The sequence below is a fragment of the Spermophilus citellus genome, assembly GCF_964194105.1.
Source record: "Spermophilus citellus genome assembly, chromosome: 12".
Classification (NCBI taxonomy): Eukaryota; Metazoa; Chordata; class Mammalia; order Rodentia; family Sciuridae; genus Spermophilus; species Spermophilus citellus.
In genome coordinates, this window is record NC_138198.1 from 72,958,647 (window position 1) to 72,977,075 (window position 18,429).

General features: G+C 36.3%; 1 protein-coding gene across 9 annotated transcripts in view; it reads right to left on the reverse strand.

Annotated features, from left to right (window-relative positions):
* Positions 1-18,429, reverse strand: part of PTPRM (protein tyrosine phosphatase receptor type M) — an 825,699-nt gene that overhangs the window by 177,077 nt on the left and 630,193 nt on the right. For all 9 annotated transcript variants that reach the window (XM_081262895.1, XM_081262888.1, XM_081262887.1 and 6 more), the window contains one exon: positions 1,263-1,414. In XM_081262895.1, the coding sequence (XP_081119021.1) occupies positions 1,263-1,414 (152 nt within the window). The remainder of the gene's footprint in view (positions 1-1,262; positions 1,415-18,429) is intronic.

Consider the following 18,429-nt stretch of genomic DNA (forward strand, 5'->3'; position numbering starts at 1 on the left):
GAGAATCCAATGATAAAATGGGAAGCAGTTTGTGGTATAGTGAAAAACCACAGCTTCTATATCTATCAGCAAAATGACACTGAAGGGCAAAGAAAGGCCACCAAAGATGCAAACCGAGCAGCACCTGCTCAATGTAAGACCAGTTGTGTGTGGAGAGCACATAAATGTAGCAGGAAAATGTGGGATGACTGCAGTCACTATGTACAGAAAAATAAGAGACTAAATTCTATGAAGTCTCAAGGAGCAATGTGATGCTGGGAGCAGGCACAGGCATTGACCATGCTGTGATTGAGAGAGGAGTGGATGGAGAGCCACAGCACCTGAACAGGCTGCCGTGTGCACTCAGGACACCAGGACACCAGCTTGCACTGTCCATACTCTCCCAGACACTCTCTCTGCTCCTCTGCTCCACCAGCCTTTATGTGCATTACTTAGGTAACAGCAATGCTGCACTCTCCATCTCCATGCTGATCAATGACCTGATTATAAAGCCGGGATCAGTAGCAGTCTGCAGGGATGGATTTCACACAAAAGGATAAAGAAACCCTTGAACTTAATCTTGATGAACTTGTGCTGTGGCCTATAAAACCAGCCATGGCCTTGTGATTTACCTGTGGTATCTGAGATCACATGGGACAAAACAACTGTTCCTTTTTTATATCATATAATCAATCTAATTGTTAGTTTCCTGAAATAATGCCGTGTACCTGGATCACAGGTGGAAGCAAGGGAAGTTATTAGCCCAGCTCAGTTTACCCACCTGGTGTGAGGTTTAAGACTTGTGAAGTTGAAATGCGGTTTAATTTATTAATTACCACTCATAGCCCTATAATGAAGGCAGAACCTGTCAGCTAAACAAATAAACAATTAACTTGTTACTGCCATTTAGCAAACTGTTTTACAACAGGCTTCCCTTGTGCAATTCCACACCTGGCTTGCTTACAAATGGGACCTAAACAAAGAAAAGCATGATGAGAAACAGGTGCCTCCTCCTCAACCGGAGGAAGCCTTCCTGTCACTGCTCTGGAAGAATTTACAGACAGTGGTTTCCTGTGGTCTCTGACCTGGTCCCATCACCCTTAGAAAATTTTTGTTAGGCAAACCATGAGATGTCGTGTTTCCAGGCCAGGTAAAGTGAGTGGAGAAAGCAATATGGCATAACAATTCTTTTAGGTTAAAAGAAAAGTCTTTTTTTTTTTTTGGTTTGTTTTTTAATCCCTCAATGCTACCTAGACTCTCAGAAAGCCATTGGGTGCACTTACATCTCCCATTTAGATTGTGTGTGTCCATGAAGGAGAAGGCTTCATCACAGCTTGTGCCCTGCTCTGCATAACTCTTGTCCATTGAGTTCACCATCACAGTCATCTCCTGCCGGGTGCTGCTCATAGTCTCCTTCCGCTTCTTGGCTAGTTTCCTTAAGGACAAAGAATTCAATTATGTAGACATGCATGTGAATGGAAACTGGAGATCTGGTGGCACATTGAACAATGTTCAGGAATAACCTCTACTGAAACAATTTTACACATTCATGATTCATTGATTTCTGTGCCTTGTGTCAGGAACTCTGCCAGGCTGCACATATACAAATGAAAAACATGCACTGCCTGTCCTCAAAAAATGAAAAAGAAAAAATCCAACCTAAAACATTGTGTTTTTCCTACTATAAACTAAATTAAAATGACCAATAATACTTGTACTATGGGGTCATCATTGTTTATTGATATTCTCTTAGAGATATTAACTTATTACTGAATTATTATTGATATTGCCATATACAGTTTTGAAGAGAAGATTCTAATAAATATTTGCAGACAGATTTGAAATACAGGTGCCCTTGGCTTATGTTGGGGTTATATCCCAGTAAACTAAAGAGGTTATATGTTCAAAATGCACTGACTACACTCAACTAATGAACATCACAGCAGGAACATTTAGCATGGTTAATCATGTTGCTCCCTCTGTCAGTGGAAGACCACGCAAAAAAGCCCAGGACAGTATTCCCTGCATCCTGCTCCCTGACCACCTGAATCTCATAATCTAAAATTACAGCTACCTATACAAAAGCCACAAAAATCTAAGGAAAACTTAACATAAATAAACAGATAAACCCATTTTTTACAGGTCTCACTACTACCAGAGGTTTTTTTTTTTTTTTTTTTTTTTTTTTTTTTTTTATGTACCCAAGACAGATAAGAATAGCATTCAAGTTGCTAGAGGAGGAAGGATAAAGTGAGGTTTAAGAAGACCACAACTCCAACATAACAAAGTCCCCATATCTGAAAATCTTCAAATTCTGATGAAGATCCTAGCAGCATTTACAAAGAAAAAAAGCAATAGAAGCTATTTCCAGTAAATCATCTTGACACTGGTTGACCTAGGACATAACAGAATTAAAAACAGGCTGTGTAATCAAAATTGTACCCATATAAGGTGATTGTGAATGGAATGGAAGGAATCACAACATTAGACCATATGGATAATCTTTATCATCATTTCCAAATGATACATAATCCAAATGCTTTCTTGCCTGTAGTTATAATCATCTTTTAATTTCATACTTTGAAGGCAAAAGGCTTTCATTAATAAGTTGCCCTTTTAATTGCAAATAGGATGGGAAAAGAGATCATTTTTAAACAGATAAATGGAAGTCACCTATAATGTCTCTGACAGTAAACTGAAACATCGTATGTTCAAGGGTGATGTTATAAAGATTTTGAAAGGTCAGGTAGGGTGACTGGAACCCTTCTCTTGACACCTGCAGATCACCTTCCCCATGGAAGATAATCTTCTCCTCTTTCAGCCATGCTGGTGTGGAGTTAAGTCTGCGCTTGCCTGTTCTTGGAATTTTATTATTTGGGAATATTATTTGTTCTTATATGCAGCTCAAAGTTCTCATGCATAATTACAGATAGTTAAGGAAGGTTAAATTTAGAACTGAAGCTGGGTTATGACTGTGGATCAACTGAAGGTTCCTCCCACTCCCCCCTCCTCATTGAACCTTGTATTATTCTTTTAAGTTGAAACCCCTGAAACCTACTAGAAAAACTTTTGAGAACTTATCTTTGTAATCATATCTGAACATTCAGTAAATTTATTCCTGCTTTTAATTTCAAAAACTGGTTTATCTGAAATATTTTAATCTGTAATCTCCAAACTTGTACTCCATGAATCAGAAAGGGTATTAGTAATTAAAAAGAGAAGAAGAAAACAAACGGAAAAAAATCGTTTGTATCAACATCTATAAATAGATTATAAAACCACTTGAGAAAGGACTTGCAGCTTACAGTCTGGCACAAAGAGAGCTTGGAAGTCATCACCCCATTCTAACAAGTAAAATCTGGACAAATTAAAAATCAACAACTCTTCTTACATCTGTCAGAGACTTGAGGTCACAGAGCAACAACTGCCTCCCAAATTGGAAAATCCAAAGTAAATACAATGACAACTTATAGAAGTAAAAGTCCATGAAGAAAAGCAAGAACCACTACAGGGTCAGGATGACCTAAATCATCATCGACAAAGTGCTGGAGGTGCTCTGTGGCCCAGGCTTAGAGTGAGAAATGCCAGGGACCGGAGGGGAGGGTGGGGAAAGGGTGACTAAACTTAAGGGGTCTCCACACTTTTGAGAGTTAAACCTCCATGAGCTTTCACCATGTTCTCACAGTGATGATCAGAAGCAAATCCCCTCATGCTTTTAGCAGGATGAAATGGAAAGTGGCCATTTTGAAATATGCCAGAGCATTGGTATATGGTTTGGATATGAGCTGTCCTCCCAAAGATCCTAGTAATTAAACAGATGAAATGATTTAGTTTATGAGAACTGTAACCTAACCAGTCCATCCTAATTTGAATGGACTAATTGCATGGCAACTATAGGCAGGTGGTACATGGATGGAGGAGGTGAGTTTTTTGGGGTGTTCCCTGGAAAGGCTCATCTTCCCTACAGCACCTCACTCTGCTTCCAGGCCACCATGAGGTGAGCAATGCTCCTCCACTACACACTTCCACCATGATGTTCTGCCTCACCTTGAGACAAAAGCAATGGAGTCAGCTGATCATTAACTAAATCTCTGAAATCATAAGCGCAAAATGAATTTTTGCTCCATTAAGTTGTTCTTGTCAGGTATTTTGGTCACAGTGACAAAAAGCTGACTAAGCTTTTACACAAGGCTTTCCCTTAAGGAAAATATTTTACCAGAGCTAACCTGCTGAAATTTTATTAGTACCTAACTAATTAGGAGGAAGGGAAATACCAAATTCCACATCACATCATGTTAACCATTGTGTCCCATCTAAGGGTGAAGGTGGGGAGACCTGAGAAAAACTGTGAGTTTATCGTCCAACAGCATGCTCACTAAAAAAGTCTGAGAAAAAATCAGCACTTTAGAACACCTCCCCTGTCCCCTTGTTATATTTAAAGGTCTACTTACTGAGGTCCTTTTTATCCGATATATCATGTTTATTTATCAAGGAAGAACTACAACATATACTAAAAGACAAAATTAGAGTTTGAAGACTCAGAGCAAACATCACAACCAGACTATAATATGGTAGAGATTTTGAGAATTTAAAATAACCATAATATGTTAATGTTAACAACCTTAATATGTTAAGTGCTCTAATAGTTTAAGTAGACAGCATGCAAGAACAGATTGGGCAACATAAACAAAGAGATGGAAATTTTAAGAAAGAACAGAGAAGAAATGCTAGCGATAAAAAGCACTGTAGCTGGGCACAGTGGTGCATGCCCGTAATCCCAGTGACTCAGGCTGAGGCAGGAGGATCCTGAGTTCAAACCCAGCCTCAGTAAAATAGATGTGCTAAGCAACTCAGTGAGACCCTGTCTCTTAAAAAAAAAAAAAAAAAAATCACAAAATAGGTTAGGAATGTGGCTCAGTGGTCAAGTGCTCGGGAGGAGTTTAATCTCCAGTACTCCCCCCAAATAAACAAACAAACAAAATAACACTGTAATGGCAATGCAAAATGCCTTTAATATGCTTATTAGTTGATTTGGTACTGCTGATAATGAATTTCTGAGCTTGAGGACATGACAAGAGGAACTTCCAAAAACTGAAAAGCAAAGGAAAATGACTGAAAAAACCAACCAACCAACAACGAAAAAAAAATACAAAACTGTGGGACAACTACAAAGGTGTAACGTATATGTATACTGGAGTGCCAGAAGGAGAAGAAATAATGGAATAGAAGAAACATGTGAAGAATTGATGACTATTTCATAAAATTCATGTCAGATGCTCAGAGAACACCAAATAAGATAAAAGCCAAAAAATATCTACACCTTGGCGTATCACATCAAACTGCAGAAAGTCAAAGATGAAAAAAAAATTCCTGACAGAACCAGATGGACAAAACCCCTTCTTATAGGGAAAAAGTTAAGAGTTACATTGAACTTTTCAGAAATCACACCAGCAAGAAGAGAGTGAGTGAAATATTCAGTGTGTTTTTTTTAAAGCCATCAACCCAGAATGTAATAATGTAATATTCTTTTTTTTTTTTTTTTTTTTTTTTTGGTACGAGGGTTTGAACCCAAGGGTGCTTAACCACTGAGCAACATTACTAGCTTTTTATTTTATTTTATTTTTTGAGACAGGGCCTCACTAAATTGCTCATAGCCTCACTAAGTCGCTGAGGCGGACTTAGAACCTGCAATCCTCCTGCCTCAGCTTCCTGAGCTGCTGGGATTACAGGTATGTGCCACCACACCTGGCCAGAATATTGTATCCTATGAAATTGTCCTTCAAAAGTGAAGAAATGGATTCTTTCAGACAAATAAAAATTGAGGAAATTTGTTGGTAGTTGACTGCCAATCACCTATCATGCCTGGAACAGGAGAAATTATGACAAAATACACACCTATGAGCAAAATGAGAGCCAGTGGGTGAAACTTCATGAACTCAAGGACCACAACAGACACATCACAGGAATTGACTGAGCTCATAAGTACAACTGCATAGTCACAGGGCAGACCACACTGTCTGCCTATAGCCAGAATGATGTTGTTTGGAAGCCAATTGTGGTGATCCTCAAGATTACTTGCAGAGCCACTTTTGTGAAATGGTCTTCTCCAGAGAACAAATTTGCTAGGGCTAGCAGAGCAGTGACTCATTTTTGTTTGTTACTTTGAATCTGAAAATGACTAGTGGGTAAACAAGCATATTTAAAAGCAGATATAATACATGATCCTCAAGTGGGATTGGCATCTCACTAAGGTTTTGTTGGCAGCAGGATTCTGCAACTTCAAAAGCAGTGCTTTATGCTTACAATAAAGAAGTGAATGAAAAGTGGCCTTTTGGTCAGCTATGTCAGATTCTGGTGGCAGAGGCACCAGTAACTGAGCCTACTAGGTCATCTGCTCTGCCAGTAAGAGTTGCCTGGCCTGGGTCAGTCATGAAAGCACTGGTTCCATTTCTGATGCCTCAAAAAGTACAGGTCTCAGTTCTGAAATCTAAGCTCAGCCACTCCTGAATGTATTATTTATTTCGAAGAATAGTGTTGTAGTTGTTGGTCATGACAGCTGCCAAACACCCTTTAACTACAATTGACTGTGGCATCCAGCACAATATGTCTGCCGTGGAATTCTTCTGCAACACAGATCAAGGACCTTAATACAACCTTGGAGATGCTGTCCTAGAATAGCACCTCTTACGTGTCTACTTCTAAGTAGAACAAGCAAGACTATGGAAAATTTGCATTATTGGCATCAATGCAGCCATGTCTTTATATCCCAAATGACAAACTGGTATTTGCTGCTTTTTGTCTCTGCTGTTTGCTCCTCTGCCATTTCATGATGTTGAGGCCAGTTCCAAGGAAACACTGGAAACAACATCATGCAAATATTGTGTTTTGTTTTAATATGAATTTGTAACAGTGTTGGTTTTATAGTAGCATTTCTTTTTTGTAGTTCACTCTAGTCTTGACCAAAGTATCTCTTTGAATAGTTTATTATGAAAAATTGCCACACTAAATTAAAGGAAATGCTAGAGGATGTATTTTCATTGTTCACTATAAAATTAAATAAAAATCCTGAATATAAAAAATATAGAAGTTCTCAGGAAGAAGGAAAATGATATAAAACAGAAACCTGGAGTACATAAGGAAAGGAAGAGTTTTAGAAAAGGAATAAGTAAAGATATATATCTAGTTGATGTAGCAGATAAAAGTTTACTCAAAATAATTATAGCAACAAAGTATTTGATGACTTTGGATTTTTAATAAGTAAAATAAAATCAGCAATGATGTAAGGAACAGAAGAGAGGAAAAAAGAATACTTTGCTATTAAAATAACATGCACTAACTGTGAAATAGTATACTGTTATTTGAAGTTAGGTTTGCATTAATTGTAAATGACAACTGCAAACTCCAGGGCAACCAATGAAAAGTTAAAAGAGAAAAAAAAGCTAAGAATGTAGAGAAAATGGAATAGGATTTAATGTTCAATTAAGCTACATAAGACAAAAAAAGATTGGGAGACTAAAATAGGAACAAAGAACAGGGCAACAAAGAGAACATGGTCAACAAACAATAACCTGTCCCCCAAAACATGTTAGGTTATTAACAGATCAATAAATATCAACACTCTGCACATATCAAGTAGAGAACAGAGACTGCCAGAGTAGATCAGAAAACAAGCTCCAACTATATATTATCTATAAGAAACTTACCATAATTATAAAGACACGTATAGATTAAAAAAACAAAAGGGTGGGGGCTGGGATTTTGGCTCAGTGGTAAGAACACATGCCTAGCATGTGTGAGGCAATGGGTTTGATCCTCAGTACCACATAAAAATGAATAAATAAAATAAAAGTCCATTAACAACTAAAACAAATGCAAAAAAGATGGGGAATGTATCATTATGTAAATAATAATCAAGAGAAAATTAGAAAAAGCTATATTAAAATTAGCAAAAAACTTCAGAGCAAGGAAAAATATCAGGGATAAAGAGAGACATTTAATATGACAAAAGGGTCAAGTCTCCAAGAATACTTAAAAATCCTTAGTAAGTATGAACCTCTAACAATGTATCAATATATATATATATATATATATATATATATATATATATATATATAAGAAGAAAGTGATAGAAGTACAAGGAGATATAGATGAATCCACTATTATAGTTGGAAACTTTAACATCCCTCTGTCAGTAAAGGACAAATCCAGCAGGCAGAAAATCAGTAAGGACACAGCTGAACTCAACAGCACCATCAATCAATTGGATATAACTGACACCTTTAGATTATTTCATCCAACAACAGCAGAACACACATTATTCTCAAGCTCACAGGGAACATTCAGAAGAACAGAACACATTTTGTTCCATAAAACACACCTTAAAAAATTTAAAAGAATAGAAATCATGTAATGTATGCTCTCAGATAAAAATGGAATTAAACTAAAATTCAAAAAAGATCAGCAAAAATCTCAAAACATCTGAAGAAAAACAACAGATAGATCAAAGAACAAATCTCAAAGAAGATTTAAATTTTTGAAACCAAATGAAAATAAAAATACAGCACCAAATTTTGTGGGGTGCATCAAAAGTAGTACTTAGAGTGAAATTTATAACATTGAATACATGTATTCATAAAGAAAAACATAAATTAAATAATCTAAGCTTTCAAATAAGAAAAGAAGAAAAAGAGAAGAAAAGCTGAAGGAAGCACAAGAAAAGAAAAAAATAAAAATTAGTGTAAAAATCAATGAAATGGAAAAGAGGAAATAAATAGGAAAAAAACACCAAAATGTGGTTCTTTGAAATGATCAATAAAATTAATAAGCTTCTAGGCAAGTGAAAAATAGAGAATATACAAATTATGAAAATTGGAAATGAAAGAGGGTACATCATTACAGATCACACAGACATTAAAAGAATGATAAGAAATATTATGAACATTTCCATGCCTACTTGAGAACTTAGATGAAATGGGCTAAGAACTTGAGGGTCATAATATGAAAATACTCAAAACAAAAAGAAATATACAATCTTGACTAGATCTGTATCTATTCAAGACACTGGATCAATAATTAATAATATTCCACCATGCATGGTGGTTGGAGGTACATGCCTGTAATACTGGCAGGTTGGGAGGCTGAGACAGGAGCATTGCAAGTTCAAGGCCAGCTTCACCAAATTAGTGAGGACCTAAGAAAACTCATGAAACCCTTCCTCAAAATAAAAAAAAAGGGCTGGAGTGTAGTTCTGTGGTAAATTACACCTGCATTAAATGCCTAGTACCCTCTCCTATTAATGATCTTCCAAATTAGATAGCTATAGGTTCAGATGGGTTCACTGCTGAATACTACCAAATACTTAAGGAAGAAATTGTTCCAATTCTCCATAATCTCTCCCAGAAAATGGAAGTAGAAGGTATATTCTAACTTATTCTATGAGGTCAGCATTATCCTAATACCAAAATTATACATTATAAGAAAAGAAAATTGGAACCAATACCTGTCATACGCATACAAGAAAAAAATCTTCAACAAAATATTAGTATATTGAATCCAAGGATTCTTTTTTTTAATTATACATTATGACCAAGTGGAATTTATTTCAGCTATTCAAGGTTGGTTCAACATTTGAAACTCAATGAATGTAACCCATTACATCAAATAGCTATGAAGGAAAAACTACATGGTCATATTAATAAACACAGTAAAAGAACTTGTCAAAATCCAACATCCAGTTATTATAAAACCATTGTTTTATAATAACAATGGTTATTAGTCAGGAACCTAGACTAGAGAGAAACTTCTTCAATTCACAAAGAACATCTACTAAAATCCTGTAGTTGACACAATCGTGTTGAGAAACTAAAAGCTTTCTCAAAAAGATCAGAAGCAAGCAAGGACATCCCCTCTCTCTAATTCTATTCAATATTTATTGAAAGTTTTAGCTGATTCAATAGGATAAGAAAATGAAATAAAACATAATAGGAGGGAAGGAATAAAATTCTTTGTGTTTACCAGTAACAGGATTATTTATGTAGATAATGTAGTCAACCAAAATGCTCATCAAACTAATAAGCAAGGTTTTAGGATATGAGGTTAATAGACAAAAGTCAACCTATTTTCTGTATCCCAGTAATGAATAATTGGAATTTAAAAGTCAACACAAAAATCTCATTCACATTAGCACTCACAAAAGTGAAATTATTATTATAAATCTAACAAGTATGTACAATATTTAGAAGAAAACTACAAACCTCCAATGAAAGAAATCAAAGAATTAATAAATGGAAGAAGTGTTGTTAGGATATAGTTCTTCCCAAACTGATCTATTGATTCAATAGAATCTCAATTAAAATCTTAGCAATTTATTTTGTTGACAACAACAAATGGATTCTACAGTAACTATAGAGAGGCCCAGAATAGCTAACACAATATTGAAGAACAACAAAGTCAGAGGATTAACAAACACTATCCAACTTCCAAACTTACTATAAAGCTATGGTAATAAAGACACTGTGGTATGAGCAAAATAATACATAAATTTTTTGGCAGAACAGAGAGAGCTCAGAGAATGAGAGACCTACATAAATATAGCCAACTAATCTCTGAGAAAGGAGCAAAGGTAATACAAACAGAGCAAAAACAATCTTTTCAAAAAATGGTGGTGTAACAACCAGTCAAAAATACATTTTTGGATAGAGACCTTACACTCTCTTACCAAAATTATCTCAAAATGGATCACAGAGCAGGTGGGTGGTTTGAGAGGCAGAGGCAGGAGGATTGAAAGTTCAAAGCCAGCCTCAGCAAAAAGTGAGGCACTGAGCAATTCAGTGAGACTCTGTCTCTAAATAAAATACAAAATAGAGCTGGGGATGTGGCTCAGTGGTTGAGTGCCCCTGAGTTTAATCCCCAATAACAAAAAATAAAAAATAAAAACAAATGGATCACAGACCAAAAGGTAAAATATAAAACTACACAATTCAGAGCAGAGAACATTGGAGAAAATTAAGATGGCAATGGCTTTTTAGATAAAACATCAAAGGCATGATCTATGAAAGAAAGAACTGATGAGGTGGACTTCATTAAAATTAAAAACTTCTTCTCTGTGAAAGACACTATCAAGGCAAGATAAACAACATGCTGGGAGAAACTATTTGCAAAATACATATATGATAAATAACTGGTATTCACAATATACAAAGAACTCTTAAAGCACAATAATAAGAATATAAATAACAGAATTTAAGAATTTGGTCAAAGTCCTTAACAGATACATCACCAAAGGAGGCATATGGATGGCAAATAAGCTCCACATTATGTGCCACAAGAGAAATGCACATTAAAACAACGAGATACCACTACACATCTATCAGAATGGCCTAAAATCTGAACATTGACAACATTAAATCCTGGTGAGGATGTGAAGCAACAGGAACTCTCATTGCTGGTGGAAATGCAAAATAACACTCACTTTGGAAGAAAATTTGGCAGCTTGTAAAAAAACCAATGTATTTACTCCATAAGATCCAGCAATGTTCTAGTAAATACCAATCTTCTTGGTATCTACCTAAATGAACTAAAAACTTTAATCCACTCAAAAATCTACACACAGATGTTTATAGTAGCTTCATTCCTGCTTGCTAAAATCTAAACACAACAAGATATTCTTCAGTAGGAGAATGGATTAAAAAAATGTGGACATCCAAACAATGGAATGTTATTTGACATTAAAAAAAATAATTAAATCTGGCTGTAGTTGGCATATGCCTGTAATCCCAGTGACTCAGGAGGTTGAGACAGGAGGATCCCAAGTTTAAGGCCAACTACATCAACTTAGTGAGGTCCAAAGGAACTTACTTATCAAGGCTATGTCTCAAATATACAATAAAGTAAAATGGACTGAAAATGTAGATCAGTAGTAAGGCACCCCTGGGTTCAAACTTCAGTACCTTAAAAATGAATTCTAAAGCCATGACTTGACATAGAAAAAACTTAAATGCATATTAATAAGTGAAAGAAGGCAATCTGGAGGCATGGAGGAAGGAAACAACTCCTCCTCCTATTTTCCTCTCTCCAGCAGAAGGGGGTGGCCATGTAGGAGGAGCAGGGTGAGAAGGCACATCTGCCACCAGTACCAGTGGATTCCAGGGGAGAGATATCAAGGGTCATCCTCAGTGTGGATGCTGCTTGCACACCTGGTTCACTGCCACTCAAGGTTGTAGGACACAGTTCACCCCAGAGCATGACTATCCCTGTCCCTGTAGGCTCTGCTGCTAGGAGCTGTGCCTGAGCAATGGCTTTATAGCACTGACGTGAAGTTCAAGTGTTGCCTATAGAAAAGGCATTTTCATTTAAAAACAACCTTTCACTTAAATATTATAAAGATAGCAAAACTTACAGATATGAAAATTACATACAGACAAAAGAATGAAAGACAAATGACTTTCTTGTCCTGACTTTTGTAATCAAGTGTGTGCTTAGACTTAATTAAGCTATGGGATAGGAGCTGGAACCAAAAAGTATTTAATTTCTCTCACAGTAGGAATGAAATAGTTATTGGTTGAGTCAAACAATGCATACACTATATTCAGTTGCCAAGATTCAGCTGAATAAACCTAAATGATTAAGCGGCTGTCACCATAAAGATAGATCTATGTGAATTACCATATGCTTTTAAAAGTTAAAATTTTAAGGAAAAAACACTTGGACCTCTAATTATTTCAATTTGAATGTGCACTACAACAACAGGTGATAAAAAGACAATTTGAAAATAATTAGCAAAAATTCACAGGATTTGGATAAGCCAGGCATTTTAAATTCATTAACTTTTTAATTCTTATTAACAGCCCAGTGAGGAAATTACTATTATTATCTCTATCTTAGAAGGAAACTAATGCAATCACATTAAGTTGTCCTAGGTCCTCAGGCCTAAGAAGTAGACCTTAGTAGTTAAATAGTTGCTTAAGTCTGGACACTGTAAATAAAGCCTGGTTTACCTTGCTGGCTGGGAGTGCATAGTTGTTGACTAAGGCAGAAGTGTTCTTTCGCTACTGCTGTTTTATGTTGGGTGACCGGAGGTAATGATGCCATGGAGTGCCTCCTTGGCTGACAGGGTATCTCTAAAGGAACATGCCCCAGGGTCTCGATGCAAAGTAACATGTGGATCTCTCTGTCCAGTGGTTGATAGTATCTCTGTTGGTGCATTCACGTGTATATGGCCACGTGTATTTTATGCTGAAGAAACTCAAAATCATATTGTATGAACTCAATAAAAAATCATCTTTCTTACACTTATAATTTGAAAATGAAATATTTGTAAAAGGCTGGAGTTCTTTTAAAACAAGTTGAAATTACATGGGTTGCAACCTATGATCACTCCCAAATCATGAAACAAATATGAGCCTCTGAAATGGCCATCATTATCATGAGCTACAATAAAAGGAGACCAATATTGCTATTTATTACAGTAAAATTCATGGAATCCTAAGTTAAATTGACATGTGAGAATAAAAAAAGTTTAATAACCTTAATATATTAAACAACTTTACTTTTTGAATTAAAATATTAAGAAGAAAGCCTATTATATTCTGGAAGGATCAGGACTCCCTAAAATTTTCTAATAGTAGTAGACTTTTTGATCAATTAAAAAGAAAAATTTCTTACCCTTAAATTTCAATGGGATCTCTGATTACTAAGCATCTCTCATCTTAGGTTGGGAGACACTATTTTGTTCTCAGTCAACAGGTATCTTACTAAGCCTGTAGGCACACATTAATAGCCAGCAGTGTAAAGACAGTGCTATTTAATTCTTTTGCTTAGTGTTCATCCCCTTTCCTAAAACAGTACCCGGCACCTGGTGAGTACTCACCAAATATTTGTTTGTTCTTATTATTGATTGCATAATTGGTCATAATATTTTTATTTTATAAAGAATATGTGATGAATGGCATTGTGTGTGAGGAGAAGGCACGGCAGCAGTCAGATGGAGAGACAATGACTGATGCATAGTCAATGGCTCTGAGGGCTCCTGGTTTAGGACTTGGTGATGAGCATACCTGGCATAGACCCACACTCTACCAGTTTTCAAGCTGTGGAAAGAATGTAACTTAGGTAGTTGAAAACACAGAATCATGTCATGGGTATGGATATTTGAACTTTTCTAAGTGATTGCTACGGTTTGAATGTGTTTTCCAAAAGTTCATGTGTTAGAAGATGAGTCTCTGAATTCATGTTAATGGTACTTGGAGTGGGCCCTTGGCAGTTAAAAGGAGTAGACAAGGTCATGAGGGTGGGGTCCATGATGCCATTAGAGGTTTTATTAGAAAACAAAGAGATATCTAAGTAAGCTGGCTTGCTCTGCCTTATCTTGTGATGCCATCAGAATGTTATCATACACTTAGAAGTCCCTTGACACATGTTATTACCTTGATATTGGACTGATGTGAGAAATAAATGTATTATCTTTATAAAATGCCTGGATTATTATGGTATTTTGTTATAGCAGCAGGAAATGTACCAGGAAAATGATGAAATAATGAAGATGAATTACTTACACACACACACACACACACACACACACACACACACACACACCTTTTATAACTTGAATATAACATTATTTATGTAAGAACTTTGGGTCAATCCCAAATTACATTTCATCATCATTTCCACCCCCTATCATGTTTCTGGGCATTTACCTCTTTCTCTCAGTTATCTTTCATACCCAGGAAAATTTCCTTGATGTCCAGTATAGCCTCACCTCCACCTGAGTCTATATCTGGCTCTGTACCAGGAGGCTGAGCTCCCATTCTATAACAGTTTGACTGGGTTTGAATCTAGGCTCTTCTGAACACATGCTGCAGTAGGACATATAAACACATACACAGTCTGCCCTCCAAGATCCACCTGCATATAGATCCCGCCTGACAAAAACACCTTCCATTTGGGAGTCCCTCATGGCTCCTGTGAGTATCAAAATGTAATTTCCCAAACCAACTGAAGCTTTTTAAATACTAAAAAAAAGCCAGTCATAAAAATAATAGATGCAGTATCTGTCATCCTTAGTAATATTTTGTTTAGTTTTATTTCTCACATCAGGGCAATATGAATCCAGAGGGACTGGAATCAGTAATGGCACAAGAAATATGAAACTGGTATAATCCACAGTAGAGCAGAACTGAGAATACAGTGACATTAGTGATAGGAGGTCCCTGCTCACAGTCAGCTTATGCTGCTAAATTCCATGTGTGCACATTATCTTGAAATTTAATGGTTTCAAAAATGTCACTCTGCAGCAAGACTAAATTGGTACATGGTTGATTCTGTATCAATCTATAAATACTAGTGAGAATAAGAGGGATTTTTAATGCATGTCACATTAGAATGGTACTCCCATTTCCCTCTTGATGATGTCTGTTAAGCTTACTAGAAAACCTAGGAATGCCTCTGCCTCATAAAATTGGCCAATAGGGATTCAGTAAAACTGCATATTCTGGAACCTAACTGAAGCACTGACATTATTATGAAATCCAGGCAAACCCTTGGATGTACAAGATTAAGTAAACAAGAATCTCATAAACATATAGGTTGAAACTGTTTTTAAGACTATATTCTGAATTAAAAACAAAACTCCTGGTTAATTTAGCAGAAGCAAATAGAATCTACTTCTTAAGGGGCCCTAATAACTGGCAGATATGCAAAATTTAGCCTTTTAGGAAGAAATGTCCTTTTGTGTTGGAGTCAGACCTCATTTGCTGGGCAGAATGACTCCTTGAAAACATTCACCTCCTAACCTTGGAACCTATGACTGTATGTTACATGGCAACATGAAACTAAGGGTGCAGTTAGAATGGAGGTTGTAATGAACTAAGCTTAAGATAGGGAGTCCATCCTAAATTATATGGCTGATATGTCAGCATAACATTTTAAGAGGAAGAACAGCAGTAGGTCAGTGCAATGGGTGTGAAGCTCTCAGCCCACCCTTGCTGGCTCTGAAGATGTGGAAGGGGCCTCATGCTAAGGAATACAGGTGGTTCCTGGAAGTGGGAAAAGGCAAGGAATGGATTCTCTTCTGTAGCTTCCCAGAAAGGAATAGAGCCCTGCTGACACCTTGATTTTATTACAGTGATAACTGTGTCAGAATTCTGACCTCCACAACTATAACTGTGTTATTTTCAGCATTATATTGTAGTAACTTGTTAAAGCAGCAATGGTATAACAGGGATATTCAAAATTTTAATACTATATCATTTATGGGAATTCCATGATCAATTGGCATTTCTAAAATGCATATTTACATATCAACAGCTCTTCCCAACACAGACATACATTTTCTTGCTGACTTATCCTAAGTGAATGCTATTTTATAGTTTCCTATTTTATATTCATTTGTCTTTTGGATTGTGTTGTCATTGATATCAACATATTCTTTATATTTAGGCTATTGGTACTTTGGAATAGAGTATTAGAAATATTTCCTTCTAATATTTCCTTGTTTTAAACTTTGTTGATAGTGTCTTTTCATATACAAAAGTTTTTAATTTTGAAGTATACAAATTTATCAATTCTTTGTGTTTTAAGGCTTCCCTTCCCCAGAGGGCATGAAGATACTTTCTTAGATTTCACTACATATAATAGCCTTTCTCTTCCTCGTGAACAGATAAAGAGGATAAGTTAGAAGTTGGCATCAGATGTTTAAGCAGACACTGCTGGGGTTAAAGATTGTAGAAGTGGCTGGTGTAGGTCTAAAAGCAATAGCCAACTGGGCTCAATGATCACCCCTTACAGTCAGACTGTGGTTTCTAAACATCATTTTTCCCTTTAAGAAACGAAGGATTCTTGAAAAAATAGCCAATTTCAAATATGGGCAGACAATGCACAAGATGAATTAAAAAAACATCCGGTAGCCTCAGAGCCTCTCAAAAATTCCATTATTCAAGGGCTGGTGCCATACATAGCTTAATGGTAGGGCACTTGCCTCGCACATGTGACATACTAAGTTCAATCCTCAGCACCACGTAAAATAAATATTTTTAAAATTCAGTCATTCAAAACACAGACAATAGTTTGAAGTGGCTCCGGTTGGCTGAAGAAGCAATACTCTAAACATCCAAACACTAATTACTGTTAAGTATGAAAACATGTCCCATACACTTGAATCCCTAAGTTCATCATGACACTATTGGAAATCTTATAAAGTCCTATGGTACTGATTTATTATTAAACTGGTTTAATGTGGGGAAAGAATTTCAGAAATTTATCCTATACGAACTGCCTTTGAGGGGGACTAGTTGAGTAGAGAATAGTACTTCATAAATGCAGAATGGATGATAGAATTAAGATGTCATCAGTTTGAAACCTTTAATAAAATAATGGATTTAGGTAATCATTGGCAGCAGCTTAAAAACCTATTAAGTGAAAGGCTGATGTGGAACTTCATAATAGATGGACGAGGTTGGCAAAACCACAATCCACTAATCGATCTCGGCATTATGTGCTTCCTGATGCAAAGTAATAGGAAGTTCCAAAAACCACCTTTGAAAGTTTCCATCCAAACACAAAACTGGAATCTGATTACGCCTATAGTTCTAGACCCAGTTCACTGGAAATACAGATGACAAAAGGATATGTTAAATGACATTATGAGAATATATCAACCAAGATTAGAATGTGAAATTCTACAGCTTGAATGGTTTCTTCAACAAACAGGCCATGGATGGGCCATACTCTTCCACATTACAAACACGAAATCATACATAAAAGGTTAGGTGACTTGCCCTGAGTCACAAATACATCAGGCATGAATCCAGAGACAAAATGCAGTTTGCCACTATTTTCATTAATTTTTTTCTAGCACCCCAGACGTGACAAGCTCGCAGTCAGAAACAACTTTTAAATGGGCAATCTGAATTTTCTGAGTTTCAGTGAAAATTCATAAAGAAATGAGTTGAGAGACACCATAGGAAGCTACTGGCGAAAGGTTTGAAATACATAGCTCAAAAGGCAGCTGTAAGGCTGATTTTTAAATATATTAATATAAATTTCTTTTTAATTGTTTCATCATGAATGAGAGTTCTCCTTTTCCCTTTTTCTTGTGGTCACGTGGTTTAAATGAGAGAGAAACACTGAGCTCACCCAGGTGATGGGTACGTGATTCTTAGGAGCAAAGGATACAGACACAAAAAACATTTCCTGTGATGTATGGCAGACTTTCAAATTATCTTTCTCTAACTCATTAGCATTTTATAAAAATTAGGTTTCATCATTTAAAAGCCATCTGCTTAACTGGGAGCTGTCTGGAAACAGTGCTGGCACCTTTCAGGGGATGTGTGTCCCCAGCAGGTACTCTACTTTCTTTTGATTTCTGATGCAAAGACAAAGCCACCCTGTCCCCAACCCAAGGAATTCAAACATAATGACCTCTTCTGTGTCATGTGATGGCGCTCTTCACTC